This window comes from Anopheles darlingi, chromosome 2 (genome assembly GCF_943734745.1).
Source record: "Anopheles darlingi chromosome 2, idAnoDarlMG_H_01, whole genome shotgun sequence".
Classification (NCBI taxonomy): Eukaryota; Metazoa; Arthropoda; class Insecta; order Diptera; family Culicidae; genus Anopheles; species Anopheles darlingi.
In genome coordinates this window covers 74,695,176-74,721,643 of record NC_064874.1, presented here as the reverse complement: position 1 = coordinate 74,721,643, position 26,468 = coordinate 74,695,176, and the positions used below count along the sequence as shown (strand labels likewise).

At 49.7% G+C, this 26,468-nt stretch overlaps 1 protein-coding gene across 2 annotated transcripts in view; it reads left to right on the top strand.

Annotated features, from left to right (window-relative positions):
- Positions 1-26,468, top strand: part of LOC125951432 (neural-cadherin-like) — a 159,776-nt gene that overhangs the window by 92,010 nt on the left and 41,298 nt on the right. For both annotated transcript variants that reach the window (XM_049680271.1, XM_049680272.1), the window contains one exon: positions 2,612-2,755. In XM_049680271.1, the coding sequence (XP_049536228.1) occupies positions 2,612-2,755 (144 nt within the window). The remainder of the gene's footprint in view (positions 1-2,611; positions 2,756-26,468) is intronic.

Below are 26,468 nucleotides of genomic sequence, written 5' to 3'. Positions count from 1 at the left end.
TCACTCACTTTCCTCCCCCCTCCTTTTGAATGGAGGAACAATATGTGCTACGATAGTTTAATGGCGTAACTTTTCCACTCACAATACTCGGAACCACCACCGCGTACATTCATCGAATGGCAATTGATTTGAGTTTATTTGCTTGGAGTAGCAGCATGTACCGTGTGCGTATGTGTGTGTGTGTGTGGGTATAAATTTATTAAAAATACATTGAGGTTATCGGGTTTCAAATCAAACTACCATCGATTACAGCGCTGCACTCGATAGCCTATCCGCTGTGTGTGTGTGAGAGACTGAAAACGATGGAGATTGTAGTGAAGGATGCAATGTTTAAGGTACCTCTTTTAGATCTAGACAAACACAGTCCCGATGTTTGTAAGTTTGTTTAATGTCCTGTTGATAAGCCAAGCTCTTCACAAGCTTTTCAAATACTTCAAATATAGCTTTGAAGAGCTAGTGATTGGTGTTTTCCTGATCGAACACCGAAATGCAATGAACAGTAATGAATTCTAGCATTTTTGATAACCACTACATAAGCGGCACTTCTGGCAACATTGTGTAGCGCCATGATGGATTGACATTATTTCCCTTCAAAATTAAAAAAAAAAACCAATCATCAGACTGAAGTGCATAAAACATCAGCGAACCGGTTCTTTGCTATTCCTACATTTCTGATCAAATAATCAAAACCGTAAACGATAAACCAAAGAAAAAAGAGGGCGCAGCAGGGACCACAATGTTGTTCGTGGCCGGGTTTTTGGGAGCCGCGACTTCTTTTTGCCACCGGAATGGACCGGTGGATGAAAATTCGATTGCCAATCCGGAATAATCTCGTTTCCGTAGGCAGAAATGCGTTATGCAAGCGTTCCCTCCTCCCCCCCGAATTCCTGTTTATCGGTCACCGTCACCGGTTGCGCTTGAGTGCACCCAGCGTGCACTGGGCGAGCGATATTTTTCTATCGTTTTTCAAAAGAATTAAATATTGACATTTGTCACGAACGGCTGGCAGTAGTGTTGCCGTTTCGCGCAACTTGGCGCAACTACGCCTTTGAAACTCATGATTCCTGCTGGATGCATTCAGTTGCGATATTTTATAAAAAAAAAACTCATCGCTTTTGGGCAATTTCAGTTGATTAATAATTTAAAAAGCCTGGATGTGTGTGAGCGAAAAGGGAAGGTTGGAAAGGGAAATAAAATAATACACAGCCGGATGTTGAATTCAAAATGATCGATGCCGAATCACCTGGAACTCGTCTCATAAATCCTTGAATGCATTATGCAAAAGTGCATTAAAACGGCTTCAGAGCAAAACTCTAAACTGAACAGTATTACTTCCAGAAACAAGTCCACAAACGAAACCATTTCCTAACCAGCATTGCCCAGCCAGCCGAGAACCGAGCCACCGCCCTTTTCCGGGGAAACTTCCAGGAGACTAACTTGTCCTTTTTTCCCGGAGTCTATTGATCCACTCCGAACAATGGAGCGAGTAGGAAGTTGAAGGCAGCAAATTGAAATGTTAAGCTAACGCTTCGCAGCAATCGAACCACCGACCACCGGTTCTCCTCGAACCCCCGTGCTACTGGATGTAGCCCCGAGGTGGTCAATCAATGGATCCATGGGATATAGTTCCTCTCGAAGATTAGTTTCCATCAGGTAGCTCGCTGCTCGGCACCGGTATCGTATTTGGGGAAGGGCTACTGGAACAGGAACACGGCCAATGTCCGGAGGACAAACTTTTCTAGCTGCGGAAGCTGTGGAGCCTCGAGAAAAGAACCGCCTGGCTCGTGGCTGTAACCGGCAGAAGAACCGAAGCATAAGAAAGTGCATCGATCTGAGCGATGTCGAGGTCGAACTCCGACAGCAAATGGAACCCAAGTTACCGGATGGTGCAGTGGACTGGTGGAATCGAGCATCGGTCCCGAAATCATGGCAGTAGAAAATGGATTTTAAATTGTTTCAAATTGTACTTTGCTCGCACCGTTTGCGCGCCAGTCGTGTGTCTTTGGTTTTCTGTTCGATTTCTTATTCCGAACAATCTGGCCCCGGGCGTCCGTGGTCCGTGCATTTGGACATGCAATTTGTGCCCGCCGCCCGTGGTCTGTCGAAATTCGCTCGAAACCACCGTAGAATGGAACCAGAAGCGACCAGAAGCCATGGCCGTTTGGTCAAGAATCGTTATCGGATGGTCAGAACCGGGCCAGATTGCGGTTGAGAGCGATTTTTTCCCCATTTTTGCTTCAACATCTTCTTGGCTACCCGGAATCTGATTCACATTTTCCAGTTTTCCAAATGCACCTCGTGTGCCTCGGGGGAGGGTAACATCAATGCTTGCAATTACGTGCGACGCGCGAGCGTGTGTGTGTGTGTGTGTGTGGGACAAATCGAAATTTATCGGTTTCGCTTTCCATTAGTAGCGCTTCTGTGCTGCTGCTGCTGCATTCGGAATAACCATCGCTTATGCACGACCATATGTCCAGGAAATGGTCCGACAAGCTGAAACGGAAAGCAATTTCTGCCGCCGGTCAACTGGATGATGGCTGGCCGCCTGTTCTCGATTCACTTGAAATTAATTCGTTTTTTTTTTTCGCTTCCATTTGCAAACTCGTTTCAGTTACTAAATTCATCAAAACTGGCATCGCCGACAAGAACGACTATCCGCTGTACTTCGAGAAGGTCATCTACGAGGCGGACATCGACGAGAATGTGGAGCTCAATCACAATTTTCTCAACGTCACCGCGAAGACGCACGGCGAAGGTAAGTTGAACCATTACAATTAGATCTGTAACACCAATACCCATAAGCTATGTAGCGCTCGGGATGCATTTAAACTATTAAACTACTTGACGAACAATCTTAAGCATTAAGCCAAGCAGCAGAGCTGTTTGGGGGAGATAATGCAAAACGGAACAAAACATGGAGCTTAACACGCTTCTTAGCTCATCGTGATGGTGGCTTTTGGCGTTGGCCTCGCGGTTGCCAGAAGAAGCCCGGAACACTCACCGTTAATTGCATATTATTTCCGGCAAGTGGCACTGTTACTCGCGGCTGTCAAGCACTCTGGAGCACTGAGCATGCAGCACTAACTGGTAGAGCTCTGCATAGTTTCTAAAGTTTCAACCTTCGCCTAGCCACTTGTCCCGCGTACACACACACACGTGAAAGAGCCGCTGGCAAATGTTTCACAAATATTTGTGTCTTAATTTGGGATCTTTTCCCTTTTCGCTTACAATGTAAAGCGCTTACAACACCGGCACCGCCTGCTCCGTACCGGCCCCGCGTGAGTCGCGGTGATTTAGTGGCCTATTCACTGTCAAAGCTCCAGAAAGCGCTCACCGAACCACACACCGAACACCGAGGGTTCACTTCCGTTCGCCGTTTCCGTACGCGAAAACGGCAGCCACCACAAACATGCCAACAAGTTTGCTTGCCCGCTTCTGCTCTACCTCACCATCACCGGCTCATTCTCACAAGGCCACTCACCGCAGCACCCTGTAAGCACCCCGGTAAGATGGGAGGCACACGGGTAAACCTCATCCTCAGCAGCCGGTGGTGGTTCTATTCCTGGTGCCCCGTTTCTGGCGCCACATTCACCGCCAGAACCCAGTGAAGCACACACAGCGCACACAGCAGAAGCGAACAGAAGCATTCTTCGAGACCCTTGAAGTACAAGGTAAACTTTGCCAAAAAGTCATTTCACTCACTGCCTCTCTCTCTCCCCGGGTTCTCCGTTCGGTTTTGCGCGCCGGTTTTTGGTGGATGGCTGGCATACAGTACTCCTCCTATCCCGGTGGCCCATCCCCTTATACTCGGCTCGGCTCTCACGATGAAAGCGCACTTCGTTTTCGCGTGTTTTTCTTTCCCCGCTCAAAAACACCCAGCGACAGCCAGATCTCGTATCAAGCCCGCGGGCTTCGCGGAACTAAAATAAGGAAGTCAGGAAAACTCAAACAAGCACCGTATGTTGATGGTGCTGCCGGTGCCGACTCTGCTGCTACCATTAAATGCTCGACACAATTCGCCATATCGAGTGCAACGAGGAGCGGGAATGGAAAGCGCACACGGCAGCGGTTTTTACTCTTTTACAGCACACGATGATCACTAATCTTGAAACCGGCCGGCACGAAATGCACAAAACCTTGGAAACCCTTGGACCTGACCTGACGGCCGGAGAAGAACATGAAGAGAACGACGCGTAAAAGCTGCTAAAGACTGTGAAAAATCGCGTTTTTCGCGTACCTCGCGTGCGCACCTGCCACTGGCTGCGCTGCGGCCAGTTAATAGACTTCTAAGTGGATTCTCTCCTCCCGCTCGTCAGCCGCAAAACCGCAAAACGTTCTCGATTAATGCTGATGATCCGCTCATCATCTCATCGGCTGCTGCTGCTGCTGCTGCTTCTGATGATGATGATGATGATGTGTTTTATCGTTAAACAGGCTCGCGTTTCTTTGCACGTTTGCGCTGATCGCGCATTTTGCTCGCGAGCTCGCGTAAATAGAGATTCCATCCTGGGGAAGCGGTTTTTTTTTTCTTCGCTCCAAAGATTCAGGCATTCAGTCAAGCAAGCAAGCAAGCGACGGAACACGGAAGGTATGCGAGGCACATTCTCGTACCACCAGGGGAACGCAAATATTCTTCCAGGTTCCCCTTCTCCACCTGGAACGAACGGGAAACGGGCAAAAATCGCTTCCACATATGCTTTCATCGGGAGCGAGGGAGGAGTGTTTGTTGCTTCGCTCGCTCGTAATTCGCTTCTCGCATTAATGTAGAGAGCATCAAAGGGCTGGCAAACTTCAAGGAAATTTGTGCCAAGCATCCAGTTTCACCTCAAAAACCGCTTGGTTGCCTTTATCCGCATTCAATGCTACCTCTTCCCTGTTGCCACTTTGCGAGTTCTTCTTCGGCGACGACGACGACGACGACGACGACGACGACGACGACGACGACGACGACGACGACGACCACGACGACGACGACGACGACAATAGTGCCACTGTGCACTGCGTCTGGGAAGGCAAAGTTGCTGTGGAATGCATCAAATCTAATACGGTCGAGCTCCAGAAGAAATAGACTAAAATCAAGCCCCGGGCCCGTTGCTACCGCTTTGCGCAAAACCGAAAATAACTCCGAGACTCAATTTAGGAGCGGATTTCGTTCCGGAATTCCCGGCTTCGGCAGGAAACCGCTTCCAATTCCGTAGCGCACCAGCCTCCAGCTAATCGATTTGCATTCCCGGAGCTTACGTAGCTCTGCGAGCGTCGAATCAAGGACACGCGCGGTCCCGGCTGCGCACACGATGGCGACGATAACAAGAAAATACGATTCAATACGGCCACCATTACCACGAAAGGTGGCCAACAGTGTAAGGGGGGGGAGTCGGGCCGGTCTAGTTATTCCTTCGTAAGGCATTGTCGGTAAGCCCACGTAAGCAACTTAAGCGGGCTTTCGGGCTCCGGGTCGAAGGTTTGTCGTTAATTCAATAAATTAATCCCATTTTGCGTTCCCGCGAAGACGCGGGAATCTGAACGGGAAGACGCGAGGTCAAACTGTCGTGGCCTCTGGATCGGACGGAAATCGCTCTCGGCTTTCAGCTTTCAATAAGCATAACTTTACAATCGACACGCGACATCGAACCAACTTTCCGCGGGGAGAGGGGTTTAAGTGAAGTTCAGAGTCGATAGCGACCAGCGACTGGCTTAATCAGCTCGGCAACTCGGTTAATCCAGCAGAAAAGACCAGCTGCTAAAGTAATGGTGCCCGAGAGGGGAGCAGGGGGTGCATTTCTTCCGGGAATACTTCATGATCCATGCTCAAATTAAAACGTCCTCCCGGTGCCCTTTGATGTGACTTTTCCGAGGGATTGGCTTCTAAGGGAGCGACATTTCGAGCGCAAATTGAGTTCATGGTCTCCACGGGGAGGGAACTAATGGGGCCAAGTCTCGTATGCTGCCAGCACTCTCCGGGTTCGTCCTCCGGTTCGTTCGCTGTGCATGCATTCAATAAACTCACCTCCCTCCCTCCGGGGGGAATAGCTGACGAGTGGTGACTACTGGCGGCAGCTCTCTCGCTCTCTCTGCTCTGCTCTGCCGCGCCAATTTGCCTTCACTCTTTTAACGCTCCGGATTACGCTCTACGTCAATTACCCTCCAAACCACGGAACGTCAAAATCTGATTAGCTTGTAAAAAGCTCATTAAGATTAGCGAGAGATTACGCGCTTCGTGCTGCCGAACGTGCCGCTCCAGTTCCACTCCAGGCAAGTGCCAGCAGTACCAGTCCACTGGGGACTGTTTTGCTGTAAGGTGCGCTGTTTGGATTCACGAATTCACGGAGCTGTTTTCCCAAAAGTGAAATTCATGAAACCATTCAACCAGCACGAGCACGATTGACCACATCCAACGGAACACTTGAAACCACACGAGCAGGGAAGGGAGGCGGCTTCAATAATGTAACAATGAGTCGAGAACGGAGCTGCTGCTGCTTTCATTTCACCCCAAAATAGACGTATTCGACTCCGTGCAGGTATTCGCCACCGGAAATTCGCTCTCTCCTTCTCTCCCTCTCTCTCTCGTTCATCACTTGTTCATCACACGAGACCTTCCTGCAGCCGGAGTATCTCGATTGCCTTGCCTTGTGGATTGGTACTTCAGAATGAAATTGTTGGCAACAAATTAAATTTACTTTCGGCCTGGCTTTCGCCCTTACACTGGAAGTGCTCCGGTAAACCATGCGCAGAGTAAATAAGCTTCAAAGGGGAGCTGCTACATCGGGAGTTGTTCACCGAAAGCCATCCAATTAGCCATCCGCCGTCTCGTGTGGGTGAAGCTGCTGACGGACACGAATTCCCTTATGTCCATCGTGCAGTGAAGCGAAGTGCTGCAGAGTGCTCCGGACCAGCGGTTCTGATGTTGCTTATCAACTATGTATGAACGGAACGCCGGTGTGTACGGGTACCAGTCACCACCTAACCCACCTCCGAGCTTCCGGTTTCAAACCGATCACGGGCTACAGGACAATTATGATGTACCCGTCTTGATGGTCCTGTCCGACCAAGGAAGGTGCACTTCTCGGCAACTACCCACACTCCCCGGGGGCTTAACAATTGGAACAATCACATCACAGCCTCGTCGTCGTCGACCAGATCGATTAAAAGGAATGGACCGGAGAATGGAGTGGTGAGTTGCCAGATTGTGAAGTACAAAGCGTGAAGAATGGATATTGATGGTAAGGTTGAGGATCATCCAGGCTCGACATGACGATACAACGTTACACTCCGGCGCTGGTTGTTCGGATGGTTTAAAGCATCCTGAACCTGAACAGCCAAGTCCTTTCAGCATCGATGTATGTGTGTGGGTGCAGCTGTTTCGTCCGTACAACCAACGACGACGACGCCATGGAGAGGAACTGAAATTTTAATTAATCTAAAAGCAAATCTGCTTCATCTTCTTGCCGCCTACTGAAGCCATGTGTTGATTCCGACGACAACGACGACGACGACGACAAGGATGAGATTTGCACAAGCAACTCCTCAACGAACTCAAGGGCTAAGGGTAAGGGGCTGTGGAAAGGGGGGCAACTCCCTAAACACAAATTCTTAATTAGTTTCCTACATGCTACCGCGCTACCTGAATATACAGGTCCTTCCGGTTTTACCGGTTCCGGAACTACCTTCCCGTCCCCAGCTGCTACGACATCAAATCCCAGCGCCTCTCGGCAGTTCATTCCGCGAAAAGCGGTCCGGGAAGTTTCCGAGGGCCACACATCAACCAACCACACAGCACGCAGTGTGCCACTCCCGGAAGAAAGGTCCCCTTCTGAAGGTTCCTCTTCCGTCGAAACCGGTACACTGTGCTCCGTGTCGAGTATTCAAATGACGAAAAGAAAAAGCCGCATATACCCGGCCCCGTAACCGGGGCTGCGTTTTGTAAATAGTAACCCCCCGCCAAGAGTAGAACAACAATTTGACTCACGACAATTTGAGTTGACGTACATCATGGTGAGGAATGGTACCCGAAAACCCCAAAAACCGTAACCGAATAGCATCCTTACCCCGTTAACAGTCTGCTGATTGGAGCGCTAGCGATCGCCTTTCTCTCTCACGCTTACAATTTCATCTCGATCTTCATTAGTCGACCCCGAAAACAACCCAAAAGCTCATAACACACCCAGCATTCCAAAACCATTCCACCAGCGCGGCGATGTCGTCGTCGTCTAGGCGCCGGTTCATAATCCAAATCGAGACCTTTCCCCCCACCGAAATCCACTTCCGGTGGCACCACACAAATTATTACAAATACTACCCTCGAAAACCTCACGAAATACAGTCACAGAACTAGCAGCAGCCACAACGTTACCGGATTTCGAGCCAAAACCGGAGCTCCTCAGCTTCTGTTGGCACTTCCGGAGCCGGAGTTCTTCCGGAGTATCCGCACCGCACGCCTCGTGGTTCGTCGCCACCGAAGGAAGGGGTTATTCTCGCAACCGGGACGCACCGTGATGGTAGAAGAAGTAGCATTCTTTCGAAGCCCGTCTTCTCGCAAACGCGAAACGAAAACGCAGAACGACCGGAATCCGGAATGACTTTCTCACCCCGGGACAAATCTCGACTTACGAGTAGATTAAGCGTTATCGTCCGCCCAAAAAGGGAGTGTCTCGGAAAGTGGCCACCACTAAGACGATCACGACGACGACGGAACGACGTACTTACACTGACTAGCCCCGCCAACCGAAATTGCTGTACAGCACTGTACGGGCACTGTTCCGGAAAAGCCGTCGGTACACAGACGATAGATGACAGTAGCTACCGGCGTTCCTCGGATTAGCGCTACTCGGTGTCTCTCTCTCTCTCTCGCTTTTCTTGTCTTCTTTTCCTGCTCTCTCTCTCTCTTTCCACTGCTGCTCACACCACGAGACGGTTTGTGCGAAAGTTTGTAATTACGAGGAATGTTCGGTGGTCCATGAGGTGGCCGGGCACCTAACCGTAGGGTTTGAGCTTGGGTTTTCCTCCATCATTTTATCCCCCTCCACGCTCCATCCTTTCCTTCCCAAAAGTCGTCGTACAAAACGATGTGACGATGGGAGATTAGTGTGTGTGTGTGTGTGTGTCTGTTGGAGTAGGACCCTTGGACACTCGGGGCTCTTTGTTTCGAGCTCCGGGAGACGAGTAGAGTAGCTCTCTACCGCCGTTGTCGCGGTCTGCGGTTTTGCGCGAACGACACAAACAGCACATGGACACATCATAATTCTCCACAAAACCCGGCGGCTTCATTCCGGTGGACTTCATTTGTACTGCCATTACTACTACTACTACGGCGACTCCTGCTGCTACTCCTGCTGCTACTGCTGCTGGCGAAGTATTAATGAAATGCAAATGGCAGCGAAACCAAACAGAGCGCCGGATCTGGTGTTCGGTTGGATGGCAGCAAACATTGAGCTTTGGCTTGGAGTAATCAGTGCCAGCGCTGGTACGCATCGCGCGGTGCCTTCTGGTTTTAGATATACGGTGCACACCAGCGCAAATCTCGGCACAAAACACACACACACACACACGTGCGCTCCGTTGCCAAACATCATCAACATTTGGCATCATTAATCATGAGTTGAAACAAATATTTACAACGGAACGCGGCTTCATAAACACCTACAACAACTGCGCCGTTGCTCGGTCCCGGAAAAATTAACGATCCGTGCGTCAGCGACAGGCACAGAACGCTGTGCCGGTGTTGGTCGGGTTTCCTTTTTTTTTTTTGGTGCAAATTTGTTAAAACCCACTTCCTGAATGGTGCTGAATCAGCACCTCGGATCGGTCCAAAAGACGATCATTATCCATACATACATGCCGCTTTAAGACGCCTTTAAAGCTTACAAGAAGGATGGTGCACATACTAAAACCCCACCTCGGGCCTCGGTTCGGGTTGTTTTGGTTTTGCTCCCAATGCTTTCCGGTGCTTGGAAACCTTCAATTTTCCGGCAACCCCCTTTCGTTGTCTCCTGTTCGGGTCATTTGGGGTTTGTGTTTTGTTTCCTTTTCCGTGCGCTCCCTTGTCCCTTGGGAGGGGTCAAGGGGAATGGCTCGGGTTCCAGGCTGTTATCAGCCCGCGGTGTTACCGCAACTATTTTCCGGATCTCCGGCAGCAACGAACAACGCCGAAAAGCTGTTTGTTTTCTCACTAACCAGCCAGACAGTGCGGCGAGCGAAACTTAAACTAACTCCTGGTCTGGGCTGCCGGGCGCTGGCTGTTGATTTTGCAATGGCCAAAAACAACAGCCACCCCCGGATCACGGAATGTATAGCCCGATGTGACCCAGGAAACTAGTGACCCGATTTGTGCTTCCGGCTGAGAATCCGGAATTCCAGGAACCGGGTCCTGGCGGGATCCTTGACAGCTCGAGGCTATTTACGTAAGACACTCGCTCGGCCACGCTGTACCTCATTTAAATGTTGTGGACAGCTCGCTCCTCCTGTTAACACCACCTGCTGGGCGAGTTCCTAACACAACAGAACCCACGTACACACACACACACACACACACACATGCACACCACAATTAACTCAAAGATGTGGCACTACGAAGCGTCTTTTCCGTGAATTCCGTATTACGTCTCCGCAGATGGCTCCAGGCACAGGGTCCGGTCCGGTCATTACTGCATCCAGCGAGGGATCAAAACAGAGGATGCGTTGTTAGGTGTTGAACCACTCCGGTGGTTCTTCTTTCCCGGAACACTACTCTATTCCGCCGCATATATGTTAATGTTGTTGTTGTTGAAGGCTACCTCAATTTCGGGCACCAACACCACCGAGGAGTGCGGCACTCACCTCAGCAAAGCCAGCCTGTCAATTAACACCTTATCAACAGGACGCATGCCCTGCGATGGCTTCCCGGAACACCAGCTCTGGAAGGACCTTCTGGTCCCTTCTCACCACAAACATCACATTTTGACAATTTAATCAGTGAACCAAGTGAAGAAGCTCTCTCTCTCTCTCCCATCGCTACTTCCTGGATGTTGTGCTGCATAATGGTTGCCGCACGAGAGATTCACACACTCTCAACTCAGCTCAGCGCACAATTGAGCGTCACATCCGCGCAACGGCACGGCACGGCATGGTAATTGGAAAACTGATTTAAAATGATAATTACTTCATTAACTATTACTTTGCGTCGCGCAAAATTAATTAAAAGAACGACTGCTGCTGCTGGCCCTCGCTGCTCATCGGTGCCACGCGCCGATACCCCGGGATGGTGATGATCCTCTTGGTCTCTCTTGTGTCTTGTTACTGCTGCTTTCGGACCATCTGGTTGCTGCTAGCAGCTGCCTTTTTTCCTGCGGATTTTTATCTTACGCTCCTTCTTTCGCTCGCTGCCGGGAAGGGTCTGGAAGTGGCAAATGGATTGTAAAAAATCCATCGAAGAAATGTCGCGGAAAGGCAGACGTTGGCGTCGGCATTGGCGTCGTTGGCGGTCATTACGTCCGTCGATCGACCTCGAATCGATCGAACCGCCCCGGGGGGCGGTAGGACGTGCCGTGGTGGTGAAGGAAAGCATAAAATGTAAGTATTTACCGAATGGCAGCGAAAATAAAATCGACAAAAAGGACAACACGGCACGCGTGAGTGCGAGTGAAAAAGGAAGTGTGCGAGAGCGAAAGGGCTTCCTAGTCCTCGGGTCCCGGAGTTGAAGTCGATGCGACAAACAAGCTGCTTCCAAGGACCGATGCTGAAGTAATACCACCACCACCACCACCACCACCACCACCACCACCACCACCGCCATCAACTGTCGCGACTACTGTGCTCGAAAATCGATCCATCGTGCCCAATAATCCGCACCGGACTCTTCTACCAGGAGGACCACCTCTGCCGTCTCCTTACCACAGGACCGACCGGCGAAGCGAAGTTTCCAACAGGCAAACCAGCAGCACGTCTGCTGGAAGTGGCTAAATTGAAATTATAAATCAACAGCCGTCGCCAATCGACGAGGGAACGACCGAGCGACCGAGCGCCCGATGCCCGTGGAGCCTGGATGTTTTAATTTAATTATTTTGATAACGATTTCCACCAACCCACCACCCCAAGGTTGCTGCTGGCGCCGGAACGGAAAGAAAGACGCCGCAGCACCGCTCAAGGAAAAGGGAAAGGGAAAAGAAAAGCGCCCGATCGGAGGAAACCGAAGCGGAAGCTTTCGCTTTTTACCCGATAGTGATCCACTTTCAGACAGATTGCAACCCGCCACCGCCAAGGAGAGTCATCTTGTCACTTTCCGTGCCCGATAACGATTATGTTTATAACTTTTCAATTTATTTTCCGTGACCGGAATTCGGGCACAATGACAGTTCGCGTGAGTGGTCGCGTCGAGACTCATTTGCTCGCCCGGTGCTTAGGACGGTTCAGTGGACAAATCTTTCTCCGTTGTTCCTACACAAGTTACACGGATTAAGCAATCAAAAGTTATGCCGCAAAGCAGGTTCGTTCCAGTTCGATTTGACTTTTGCTGTGTACTAAACGCTTCATTTCGCAGCTCGATAGAAACGGCCACGGAATGGCGATCGCTTTTCCGGTTGATTGAAGATATTTCCTCTTCTACTGGAGGCCTCCAGGAAGAGGGACGTAATACCATGACCAAGAAGCATCCCGCTGGATGTGGTCCCTCGAATTCCTCAAGCCCAACCGGACTCATCTGTCTACGACGCGGTCAGCGCACAAGACGGTATACCATTGTAAAATCGGTTGTCATTAATTAACTTGGCAATTATAATAATGACGAGCGTATTATAATCATTTAATTAAATATCTTGCCACCTGCCGGCGGCCCGCCACGGCGTATTGTCCAGTCGTCGCCGGGCCTCGTTCGCCCGCCGAAACGCCATTCCATCATCGCGCGAAATTCGCGCGGCCACGCGGCTAATTCTGATTAAAATGCTCTAATTTATTTTATTTACATTTCTGTTTAAACCCAAGCAACCGACGACATCGGATACACTGACAGGTCATCTGTCGGCGGTCCAATGAGGTCCTAAGGGCCACGCGATGGCGGTGGCAGCAGCATTAATAACGCAAATTACACCATCTTGCTCACGGGGTTTGAGGTTATGGTGCCTGAAAGTACTACGTTACACCACCGCGACCTTACCTCACAATCTCACTACCTCCCCACGCCGACCCTCAGTGGCCACAATTACACCTTCCCCTCCCCTCCACCACCCACTCAGCCGGTGCTGGTGTTGGTGGTGGAAAATGGCAGAATAATACGAGCAATCAAGTGTGAATCTTTTACAGCCTTTAACCTAGCGCAGGCCACAAAGCGTTCTGGCTTGTGAAATTCCTGCTCCGTCTTCTTGGAAAACGGAGTAGCACGGCGTTGGCGTTGCTATCGCTACCGGAAAAGCTACGACGTCCGCATAACGACTCTCATTTGCTTATGGCGACGTTGGTGGCGTCGCTTAATGTCGCTTTTATGCTCCATTCTGGCCTGGCCGGCCCCCGGACCGTCGGCACACTTGCGGTGCAACATCATGGTCAGAACTAATTGACAACTAGCTAACGGACACTGGACCCCTCTCCTTCTCTCGCATTCATCATAATAAACGAATTAACTAAACGGCGCGCGGACGATTATGTGGCTGGGGAGGCGGAAATTATGAAGCATAAAATCCCGACCGCGTGACGCGACCATCTTGTAAGTTCCGCGTTTCCGGAACCGTTTTTGCATCGTTTGACAGGATCCGGGGATCATTGCTCCATTATCAGCAGCGAGCAAACGGGATGAAGAGTGTTCATCAGCGATGCTACTGCTGCTGTTGCTACTGCTGTTGCTGTCAGAGTCATCAACGGACGCAAATGGTTGAATAATGATTATGCCTCAGCATAAGTTCTTCTGTTGGCATCTTTGCGAAAAAGTGCACGCAGATAAGAGTTGTGAAAGTGAGACAAGAAATTACGTCACGATGCCTTAATTACAGCTCCGTAAATCCGTTCCGATGAGCATCATTCACTCGCAGCTTAGCTATCTTAATGGTGCGCCTTGTGCCTGTTGCAGCGATTGAGCGACGAGAGGTTTAGTGTTCGGTTTTTCCCGGTACGGTACGGAAAATGGTGCCTAATTTTTGGTTGCAGACCGGGTGTCAACGGTTGGTGATCAACAGCCGAGATTAGAGCATATCGTCGTGCGGACGACATACCGCAGCATGTGCGCAGTGGACCTACCCCACACCCCGCAGTGGACCACATAGGGCCCTATTCCGAGTGTCTGTCTTGCAAACGAGACTGCTGTACTACTGCTGAAAAAAACTTAGCAGTCTTGTTGAGCTCTTATGAATGAACTTGTGATTTTTTACAGCCGGATTTTAAAACAAATACTAATACTACCAAATTAATCACCAACACCACTAAAAACCAACATCTTTCGCTCCAATGGCAACTACGACTAAAACGAAAAAAATTACCATTTTGAGTCTCGTTTTCAAGACTCAGAGTCTGTTGCTAAAACCTACCAGACTCTGAGTCTTGAAAACGAGACTGAAAGACTCGTTGCCATTGGAGCGAAAGATGTTGGGTTTTGGTGGTGTTGGTGAAAAATTTGTTAGTATTAGTATTTGTTTTGAAATCCGGCTGTAAAAAATCACAAGTTCATTCATAAGAGCTCAAAAAGACTGCCAAGTTTTTTTCAGCAGTAGTACAGCAGTCTCGTTTGCAAGACAGACACTCGGAATAGGGCCCATAATCACCGTTCGTCTTCACCACGGGTCTTCCGGTCTTTGCCGTTAAAATGTGCGTTTAGGAAGCCAGATTCGGTTATAAACTTTTGGGCCACTCCCCTCCGTGAACACCGGATGGCTGAGTGGCTCCTGGGGTTGACAAAACTTTCCAAAACGCCCCCCCTTATCCTCCTTCCGCTGCCTGCCGCCGGAGGGAGGGCTGCTTCAACTTTTAATTTCTGTTGCTACTATATGGACGCGGTCCGGGTGTCACCGAAACCTAGCATGGCGCCGGCGCGCTTTCGAACGAACTTTTTTAGGTCCAGGGTGGATCCGGGACGGCGGGAAGTTAGCTTCCGGGTTCCGGGTTCCCGGGTGGAGCATGCCAAGAATGTCGGTGGGATGTCCTCATTTTAAAATCATTTGCATCGCTCGACCACCTTCCGTTCGTTGGTCCCCTGGTTTCGGGTCGACCGATGTGGTATACATTGGCACGAGACAGACCAGACCAGAGGTGGAGAAGGACAGCCTGGTCCGGTGGGGGTGAAGAAAATTGCGAAAAAAAAAGATCGTAGGACAGGACCAGTCAGAAGTGATTACTTTTTAAAAGTGAGAAGCAAAAGTTTTTTTTTCTCCCTCCCACCGGGCATGCTAACCCACCTAATAAGCTGGCCAACCTTCTACCTTCTACAAACCCTCCTGCCCGGCCCTTGAAATTTAGCATACTTGCTGCTAGCCAAACATCTAAATCCATGTTTTCCCCCTGGCCAATGGCGGTGACTGGTGACTGGAAAGGGCCATGTTTAGGATCAGTCCTCGGCTTAGCTTCTTTCTGCTGCTGCCTCCGTAGTCGACCGATTAGCAGCAGTGGGATGGTGAATTGAAAAAAGAACATGCTCCCAACGATATGCTGGTATGCTTCAAATCGGACAAAGTTTTGAGGCCACACACAGCAGCAACGAACAGGAGGTCTCCTTGGTTCCTTGGTTCCTTGGTGCAGAGCGCGTATTTATGGCCAGCTGGAGATTAACAGTACAGTACAATACCCCCCTCCCCCCAGCCTTATCATCCGTCTGCACCGTCGCCTACTTTGTTGCCTTGAAGGAAAACTAACGCCTCCTCTCGATGCCTTCCCGGTGGCGATGGTCGTCGTGTTGATCGGAGCTTTCGGCGTAAACATCATGTGGCCGGGCCGGGCCCGGGCCCGGGCAGCTGATAACAAAAACTTTGACCAACCACGATAATGCAATAAAAAATGCCTGTTTCGTGCCACGCCGTTTACTCATCCTCGTTGGCCCCATTTTGCTCACTTGCTTTTGCTCTCTCTCTCAAAACATCCCCCGGTTCTCTTCATCTGAAGCCATTTTCACACACACGGACACACCCTCGAGCGTACGCTCCGTGCGTGTTAAGAGGGGGGGAAAATGCGATTTCTTTCCACCTTCCAATAGGGAGGTGGGTGCTCGGTTGGGAGCAGTGGCTTGATGGGAAAGTTTGACGGAAACATATTTCACACTCAGCACACACACACACACACACTTGGCACACACACACACACAGCAAGACTTCCGCGCTAACGGACGCTCGGTGTGCCGCCGTGCTTTAAATGTGCCGAACGGAACCATTTAGGATTATTTATTGCTCCCCCGGGTGGGGGGGAGCAGAAATAGGGGACATGAAGATGATGATGGAAACGGGACTGCCGGACCAATAGTGGCGGTGGTGGCGGTGAGGAGTGGAAAATATCGAAAGACATTTTCCTCTTTCGGGTGGTTACGATTTCGGGGCCGCAAAGCTTCCTTTCCGCTCTTTTTCGCTCACTTTTGTCTTTGGCAGCAAACGGAACGCGGAACTAAATGGACGTCCGGTCCCTGGCTTTTCTCACCTCCTTGCCTTTCTGCTCGGTCGATGGGTGGGGCCTTCGGCCACCCAATCGGTCCTGGGAGAGCACTTGCGAGCACGAGCTAATGTCTGATGATGTTTGCGATAATTTAGCTTTTATCGCTCATGAGCTAAACTTTCACGAGCATACTTTCAACTCGCCCTCCACGCCCCGTAACCGAAAGAGAGAGTGAGAGAGAGAGAGAGAGAGAGAGAGAAAGAGAGAGGGGTGCGAGAGGTGCGAGAGTCCCACCGAGGGAAGGGATCGTTGCAAAGATTAACAGCTACATAGCGAGGGCGCAATGTTCGCTTCGAAAGGATTCCGAATTCCGGGAACCGTCCACAAACATCCAATATGGACCGTAATGGAGCCAGCATCTCTCTCCCTCTCTCTCTCTCTTTCACTTCAGAGTGTTAATTATTGATAGCCCATAAGTCATGCTCCTGGCCATTAGTGTACGATACGAGCACCGAGCAAGCCAACCGACCACCAACTCGTTGCTCGATCAATAAGTTCCATAACGGCTTTGCAGAGGCAGGGAGAGGGATGGGATGGAAGGGATGATTATGTTTTATTTAATTTTTTCCAACCAAACTTGCTCCAACCACCAACTACCACCACTCAAAAGGGCTCGTGCCATTAGATCAAAATTTTGGGTAAAGATTCATGGAAAATTCATTCCAACAGCATAATCTCATTTCGTAACTTTCGTTCGTTCGTTCGTTCGTTCGTTTGACTCCCTTTCGAATGAGGGTAGTTGGCGTACAACCCTCACTCCCCAGGGGGCACGGGGTCACATTCCAACGGGTTCCGGGGCTTGCTTTAAAGTAGCGAACGCAGAAACACTTTAAGAGCCCATTAGTTGAGTAATGTCACTTGAAGGAAAGGCCTCCCCCGCCCGGAGGCCATCTTGAAGGATAAAGAATTTCGTATTTGGTGAGCACTTGATGCGAGGGGTTCGAGCGTCCGCAATGGAAATCGTTAACAGGAACGCGAGCGGTTCGCGAGCCACGAACGACAAACAGCTCGAACCAAGTGGCGTATAAATCAACAAATTTCCAAACCATCGTCGAAGGTCATCCAGTACTGTCCGCCGAATCCGAGGTTTGCGGGCCTTCCCTTCGCTCCCTTCCCCCCTGCGACACACTATCTTATCAATCGACGTTTAATTTTCCAACCAAACAGCCAAACCACACTTCACCGCACGAAGAACGAAACGAAAAGCCCCGGAACCGGAATGGCATTCTGTTCCATTCGGCCGGCGCGGAATTTTAGTGTCACCGCACACAACCCACAAAATCAGCAACCCGGTGGGCGGCAATGGGAAGAAAAGCGAAGCAACCCCGGCAGCAACCATCCATCCATCCATCCACCGAGCGACCTTATCGCGACCGTTTTCTATTAGCCGGGTCGCCCCCCCGGATCTGCTTGTCGCATTTTTCAGTCGGAACGTCGGCATGGCCGTAGGCGGGCATGGCTACGGTCCAAACGAGCGCCAAGCCAAGATTACATTATTTGATTTTCAGTCCACTGCTCGGGGAATCCTCCGGGTTCGGTTTTTGGTACGTTTCGAGAGACTTACGGACTGGTGCTTCTTCTTCTTTCTCTAGGGGCCGGTTTTTGGAACAGACGACCGTCGATGGTTTTCAACTTTCGATAAGCCGTAATGCTCCGTTGAGGGTTGAGGGAGCTTCATTAAAAATCATTAAAATTCATCTGCCTTTCCCCCGCGCCCATTCGGAGAGAACATGGGCTTTTGATTTGTCTGATAAACAAGGGGAACGCAAAAGGGACAACCCCATGTTTATGGAGCATAAATAGGGCAATGGAATGATTTTGGGACCCCCTTTTTTCCAAATGATGCTGTATATGGTTTTATGGACGCTTAAAACAAGATAAACACTGTGCTTACAACGGCGCTTGTAAGGACGCAAAAAGCTGCTGGCAAAAGTGACATTCCTATTACCTCAATTTGCCAGCTGGCTCAAGCCAAACTGGCACGTCCAGCCAGCGTTGATCAGAATGATAAACTATGCTCTAATTGGTCCATAATCCCGCCTATCGGACAGCCGATAGTTGGTGGTGCCCGTTCTTTCCGCCTCAAAAGCTGACTCCTCTCGAATTCTCGCGATCCTTCGAGCACGATTATAGCGTTCGCCTAGCGCGGCTTAATCGAGCACGCCAAAACGGATGACCTTATTTCGTGTCGTCGTGTCGTGACGTCGTGACACAATTTGAGCATTTCGTTACTAGCCGGCTGGCCGTGCCAGACAGTTGAGCAGATGGCCAGATGGAAAGCTTTTCCGCTTCCATTCCATGAATTAGTAACGCTAACGCAGCTAATCCTTCCTGATGACGCCGTAATCAATTAGCTGTGTGTGTGTGTGTGTGCCAGTGTGGTGTATCCGAATGGACAGGCTGATCTGTTATCTCGGCGCCATCTGGTGGCGACAGATTCTAACGAACTGATGGACATTTGGAATTCCTCGCTATCCTTGAGTGTCCTTCGGGGGAAATTCCACGCTAGACGTGATCATGTCAATCCGAATTCCTTGCAGGTTACTGATGAAACAGCGTCAGAATGGTTGTAAACATGTGCTGTATGCCTTGATGGTTTTTGGGTGCAAAGCGCTTCGATACAACATAAACATCTCTTGGAAGTGATTTCACACAAAGTGAAGGATTCGCTTCGGACAGAACACAGAATCCCTCTTCCCCGAAGGTGTTTGACCCCGTGTGCAAGGGTGAAGGTTGTGTGAACGATAATTTTATTCATTTCTGCCAAAAACTTTCTGCCACAACTCTCAACCAGAGACAACCAGTTTCCAGTTTTGCAATCGTCCGAGCACCTAGCACGGCTGCAGCTGCCTGGAGTGACTTTGATTTCTCTCGGGGGGAGGGGAGTGTCCTCAGAAACACAATCAAAACAGCAGTCTGCCCATTCGTCTTGCCCCCCAAATCGCACTCCCTCCCCAAAACAACTGCTTCAGCAATCCGTCAGATCGTTTCGTTCGGAAAGAAGTTTTGGCAAAGAAAAAAGTTTTCGGCTCATCCCGTTGGCCACAACATGTTCGCATCCCTTTATCGGGGTCATTGTTTTCCAACCCCCCCCCCCCCTCCCTTTCCCCCTGGAAGCGTGTCTACCGTGTATGGTAATCGGAATATTCATGATTGTCTGCCCCTTTTTTGGGCAGCGGTAAAGTTGCTCACTAACTGCTTCAACCACTTCACACGGGGTTGTTTGTTTAAATTAGTTTTTCCCAACACATTTTCTCGGGGTCAACGTCACCGCACGCCGGTATGAAGTACGCGCGAACTGGACCGATTCAATTTGCGGTACGTGAAAATTAGTTTTCCACTGGGTTTGCTGTCCTCTCGCTGCCTGAAATGCCGTTACTCAAATGGAAGGGACGTTGCAGCATACACACATTGAAAAAAGGGCCCCTCCCCGACGTTCAAACAGACCGATCGTGCACGTCACCGCGTGACAGCCGCAAGACAAATGGTGACATTGACGGGAGGCGACACTCTTCGCCTCGCAAATTACTTTTGATATGTGCACCATCATGCCTCAGCCTCAGCCTCTGCCTCAACCGCCAAGTGGGCCCAACAGGAAAGCCAACAACGCGTTTGACAGGTTACCAGTGTTGCCGGGTGGAATGGCAAACATGTTTCAATTTTTTTGGCCATCCATCGCTGACGGTGGTGCTAAGTAATTCATTTAATTTCGGTGGTCGACATGCGTCAACACGGCCAGCCAAGCCAATCATTCATTATTGATTACACCGGACCTTCCGGACTTGGTGCTTGTTTGATTGACCGGTTGAAGGCGCGGCGCAAGCGGGGGGGACCAAAAAAACTGAAATCAATTAAACCAAAAAGGCGCCCGAGACGCGCCACGCCAATTTCTGTCGCCCCGAATAACGAAGGCTGACCACAGGCCTTCGGAGTATAGACCTCCGTCGAAAGAGAGGGAAAAAATAAGTGAAGAAAATAATACCGGAAAGCTTACTGAAGCGCGTGAAAAGGAAGGAAAAAAACCGCGACAAGCAGCTGGGCGGCTGGACGCTTCGTGCGTAATGCTCGTAGCGGAAGTGGACGCCATGAACATGAACAAGGCCTCGAGGCGCCTTCTCTGCCGATCCCCCCGCACGAACCTAAGCTTTCTGTTCTTTCGTTCCCGCAACGAAAGCGAACCAAAGTGAAATGTCACTGATTTATGATCATGAGTTTTGAGAATTTGTCCGCGTCCCTGTGTTGTGTGTCCCCCATTTCCCTTTTTTCTGGTTTTTTTTTTGCCTCTCCTCTCGATGTACATTGGCGTATCGGTGTACGTGTGTGTGCCAGTGTGCTGCATTGCCGTTCAAGCAAAAAGCAGCCTCATTTTGGCACAGCCGTATCATAAAACACAAGGCCTCCACGGTCCACGCCAGTACAGCGAGCATAGCGAACGGTAAAAAGAGAGAGAGAGAAAGAAAAAAAAAAGAAATATCGCGCAGCATATCACGCATTACTGGGAAGTGCGGCAAAATGATCAAAGACAGACGACGACGACGACGACGACGACGGGCGATGCAAAGGACGAACTTTATGGCTTACGATCGTTATGCTTGCGATGCTGAGCGGCTGACGCTGCTTTCATGCTGTCTGCCTTTCGGTGACGCACTCGTGGACCGACCCCGCCGAGGAGTGTCTTTCGTGGGCCCCACTTTTTCCCGGGAAAGCCCTGTAAGCCGCACCAACCAACTCCAGCAAATAAACGCCCTAGATGCCATAAATAATGATTTCTGATAAATAAACAATAAACTTTTTCACGCCAGCCATGCGCCAGCCAAACGCGGCGACATAACGAGCGAGCGCTCGTCGGCAAGAAAGAGAACAAACAAGTATTTCATTTTCATTTTTTTCCCTTTAAATTAACAATTCTAAAGACTAATGATTTCATGGTATTGCTTTAAGGTACCGATGCTGATGCATTCATCGCGCACAGTCGCGTTCAATCAACTCGCGTTTAGCCGACCCTTAACAGGGCATTGTAACAATTGTGAGGCGCACCATTGCACCATCTTATGATTTACGAAGCTAATTACAAGCAGCAATCCGGAAATGGATGCCAATCGGAATCGGTGTGCACGATTCGCCAGTGTGCTTGGGCACTGTCCATCCGTAGACCCGTCAGTTACGGCCGATTGATTGCTGTTCTCATTATCACACACAGACACACGGACACGGACACAGACACAAGCCCCTGACATGCTGACTTGCGTGCGACCATCTTTCCTAATTCCTCGATGCGTTCATCCGGCTTACGTCTGGCGAGAGTTAATTATCGGCGGACAGCTGGCGAGGCTGACGAGCAGCTACCTGATCACACGGATCGTACTTCCGTTCTGGCGTTCGAAGGGAGCCTTTTGTGCGCCTGTTTTTGTGGGGAGTGGTAAAAACCCAGAGCGTGCCTATAACGGGACGGGAAGGCGTATGTCGGTTGCTCTTCAATCAGCCGGTGTTAACGATGCTTTCCGGTTGTGTCACGCATGCCGACGAGGCCGACTGTCTTTCACCAGGGGACCGGTTATTAATGGCTCATTAGGGGTGATTTGTGCCTCGGCAACACAAATCCACCCTTACGTGAGTTGCAGCCGCTTTTTTGGCAACCTCGAGCAGTCGCTAAAACGCTCAGCAAAGCCATTTTTTGTCGGATCGCAAACACCGTTATAAAGATAATGATACGGCAGAGTGTGTGTGTGTGGGTGTTAAAAGTGTAATTCATTTAGGGGAGCAATTTAAAGCGATCTCATAAAATGCTCAAAGAAAAGGGCGAGAGGGCGGTTATGGTATTTGATCAAAACGATTTATGTTTTAATTATGTTTTTTTTCCCAAAAAAACCTATTGAAGTACTGACTGCCTTGTAATGTAATGAGCGGCTTCGTTAAGAAGCTACAAGACATCCAGGAAAATGTGGATCATAATGAAGCCTCACGAGCACACATAGCACATCTTTTAATTCAATAGCCCCGGATAGAGCCAGATTACATCTTCAACAGCACCACACGGCACCGACTGCTCGCCGTATTTGCTGGGTAGATAATAATTCAATGAATTCTTCTGCATGAGCAGCTCTCGTGTACCAGGATCAGCCGGTAAACGGCTTCCAGCACCAGCAGCACCCGTACGCACAGTAATTACCCAATTAATCTTACGGCTTCATTTATTTCCGAGCACAGATTTCGCATCGATAACGATTTCGACGAATCAAACTGAACATCTTCTCTGCTACCACCGCCCCTACCACCAGCAACCGACGAGCGGTTCCGACCCTGAAGATGGATTTTGCCGCTTATCTTGGGTCGGGCATCGTTCCGTACGCTCTCGGTCTTGCTCGATGTTCCGGGATGGAAGAGCCGGTGTGGAAGGAAGGAAAATGATGGTCGCTCTTCGTCAATAAGCCGAGACGAGAAAGGAAATCGAAGGATTTATCCTCCTGTTGTCCGAAAACCGAACCTCCGGAGCTCGATATCTTTGCTCAAAAGGACTCGGGTGCATGCATTTCAGTTTTGGTTCTGAGGATTTCATCTAGCCTTTAGGACTTTCATTTTTGTTATCATTTAAGCCCTGATTTCACAAGTCGTTTACATGAAATGAAACAAAAAAGGGGTCCATCCTGCACTCGTTCGCATTCCTTTTGTTTTTTTTTTATATCCCAACAAGAAGGAAAGACGCTCCACACTCTGAAGTGCTCTCGCAGCCCGAGAAGCATCGCATGTAGAAGCGGGAACATCAAATGCTTGCAAACATTCACCTAGGTCACTGAAGCCCCGCAACTCGCCCTTGACCGGGAACAGCACACGCCGGGCTATCGAATAGTAACTTTCTGCCTCATCTAGCTCACCCCGGATGCTGCGTCACACCGGGAGAACGCCCAGGATTTTACACATACAACCCACAAAAGCTATTTAAACTAGATTCTGCTCTGTTCAAGATATTTCATGTTTTATGTATGACCTTTTGTGCTGTCGCCTGACGGCTGACAATCTCGGCCAAGCGTGCCAGCGGAGCTGCTGAAGGATTCAATTTCTTCACTCGACGAAAATGATTTATTCAAGCAGCAGTAGCAGCAGCACCAGAAGCAGAAGCCGCATTAAAAAGTGTCAAAGTGGAAAGTGACACGTTTGAGCCAGTCACACCACATCCCGGCATGCCATGACCGTGCTACGAGTGGAATGGTGCGATGGAAAAAAACGAGGATTTTCTAGGAAATGGAACCTTTTACATTCAATTTTCGATTCCCGCAATCGTTGCTGTGTGAAAGGAAATCAATCTCGCAGCGAATCAAACACCACCGTGGTATGGCGAAGAATCGTGATAATGTTTGTAAGATGTAAACAAAAAGCAAACTACCTTTTCGACGTTACATTTTTCATTTCTTGTCACAACGATCTCGAAATCATTCACTTTATTTGTGATTATCTTTCAATTCCCTACTTACAATCTCGGTTGTTCCTGTTCGCGCTCTCATGATGGAGAGTCTTATCGTCAACCAAAAAAGAAAGGAAGTAAGATATTTTAAGACTGATTACGGTTGGCGTGTGAAAGCAAATCATTAGCCAAAGCAAACATTCGTGGCAACGATTTATCAATGAACCGTTAATGAGCACGCGCCTCTCTGCTCCGCTGTCGCTGGATTCCTCATCCACGTTTAGAACGCCGTAATGAAGAGATCCATAAATAAAGTGGTCAAACGAGAACGGTATTGTGTGAGAATGAAAGCTCATCAAGGGCGCGCCGGTGGTGAAAAACAACGTCCCTCCGAGGGGCGCTAATCGAACCAAAACAAATCCGGGCGCGTGGTGGAAAGTCAATTTGTGTTCGTCAAAGAGGAGAAGCAACATTATCAAGCAGCGATCCAAGCGAGAGAAAACAGAGCTGCTGTAAAGCCAGCAGAGTTCGTGCGAAGGAAATAATCCAATTACTCAACATCAACGGTTACTCAGTGTTGTCCGTCAGTCCTCTAAACCTTCTGCAGGACTAGTAGCAGCAGCAGCAGCAGCAGCAGTAGCAGCCGTGGCGACAGCATCACTGCTGCTACTTCACCAGAAAAACAGATCGATTTTCGATAATTTATTTTGATTGACAAATGCCATCTCGTGTCGTGTCGTCGCACAGTTCAGTTGGTGCGTTGAGGGGGGCAATTGATGATGTTCCGTTGGTCATAAAGAACGACTAGTTACCCGACCAGACGACGCTGGTGACTCCTAAATAGCATTACAGGGGCGGGAGAATTGCAAGCAAGATAAAAATGGCGAGCATTTTTTTTTGCTTCATTTTCCTTTCCTGCTTTCGTAACTCCAGCGTACTTCGGAGGACGAAACTTTCGTCATCACTTCACTGAAGCCCCGAAGCGGACGATACTGAAAGGGGAAAAAGGGAAAAAGTTTTTTTTTCACTTTTTCTTCATCTCTGACAAGAAGACGAGTAATCCATTGGCCAGCACCGAGCGAACGGCGAGCGATAAAGCATAAATCACTCACACGCCGGTTATCGCGGCTCTCACAGGAAAGTGTCCGCGATGGAGGCGCCCAGTCGGTCACTTTTCCCGAATTCTCTCGCCGCCGCCATATCGACGGCACATTACGCCGGGTGCAAACTGTTAACAGAAATCCGTTGACGGGCAGCGAGTGCGGCGAGCCATTACTAAGGCGTGGCAGTAGAAGAGTAAAAGCTACCCCCCAAAAAAAAGGAAAAGGAAAATGGCACGTTAAATGTGGAGCACCGACACATAAGTCACATAGGCGGAAAGCGGCCAAAGTTAGCGCGGTCAAGCAGCAGGGCGGATGATGTACCCTACGGATCGACAGGCGAATGAATCTTGGTGGAAAATATGCAAACGTAGCTCAGCGGAAGCCTCGGTGGAAAGCGAATCCTTTTTTCTCTCGCTCTCTTTCTCTCACTCTCTCTCTGATTCACAGACACACTCACACTGTCGCTTTCTTATCCTTCTTATTGCACTGCCTTCCCCCCCTCCCTCGGTTGGTGTTGTGCTCGGTCAAGCGTGGAATATTATTTCCGGATTTATCGTTATCACAAAACTTTTCAATACCAGACGTTTTACTGCCGAACCTCATCGTCGTCGTCGTCGTGGTCGTGGTCATACATGGCACCATCGCACCATCTCCCCCATCCCGGGATGACCGGGATGGCAACGAGGCCATACTTCGCATTCCAGGGCACAGCCAGGTCATGGCGGTTGGTGGCCCAAAAGGATTGGCCAGCGCGCCACGACGCTACGAGTCATATTAAGATCGAAATCAAAGTATGAATAATTCATCACGCTCATATTATTCAACCGAGCCAGGCAAATTCGGTTGTGCATGAAACCAGCAGCAGCAGAGTGGAATGAAATGGGAGTAAAAGCAAAACGGGAAAAAATGAAAGAAAAACCCTAGACCACAAGGGCAAGTGAGGAGGATGTGTGTGAGTGGTAGAGAAGCGGACAAGCGCGCAGCATTGGCATCGGGATGCTGCTCATCGTAATCGCACATCGTCTTTGCCAGTCTTTGCTGAAGCTGCATAGCATGGTGTGGCTCTCGTTCGGCTGCTCGTTCGCCAACCATTCGTCCTTTTTGTGGCGGTGCGCGGCGTGTGTGGCGTGGCGGATAGTTAGATCCCACTGTTTTGGTAAAACATTGGTGGACGCCCAAGTGCTCAAGCGCACTGCACTGACTGGTGGTGTAGTTGAGGAAGATATATGGTACGTCCTGGCCATGAACGGTTTCTAAAAAGGACTGGCTGGGGCGGGATTTCGTTTCAGTTTTTTTTTTACTTCATTTTTCATTCTTCCTCTGGTGTATGCTCGTTTCGCTTAAACAGTAATCACAGCTGGTGATGCTGCTGCTGCTGC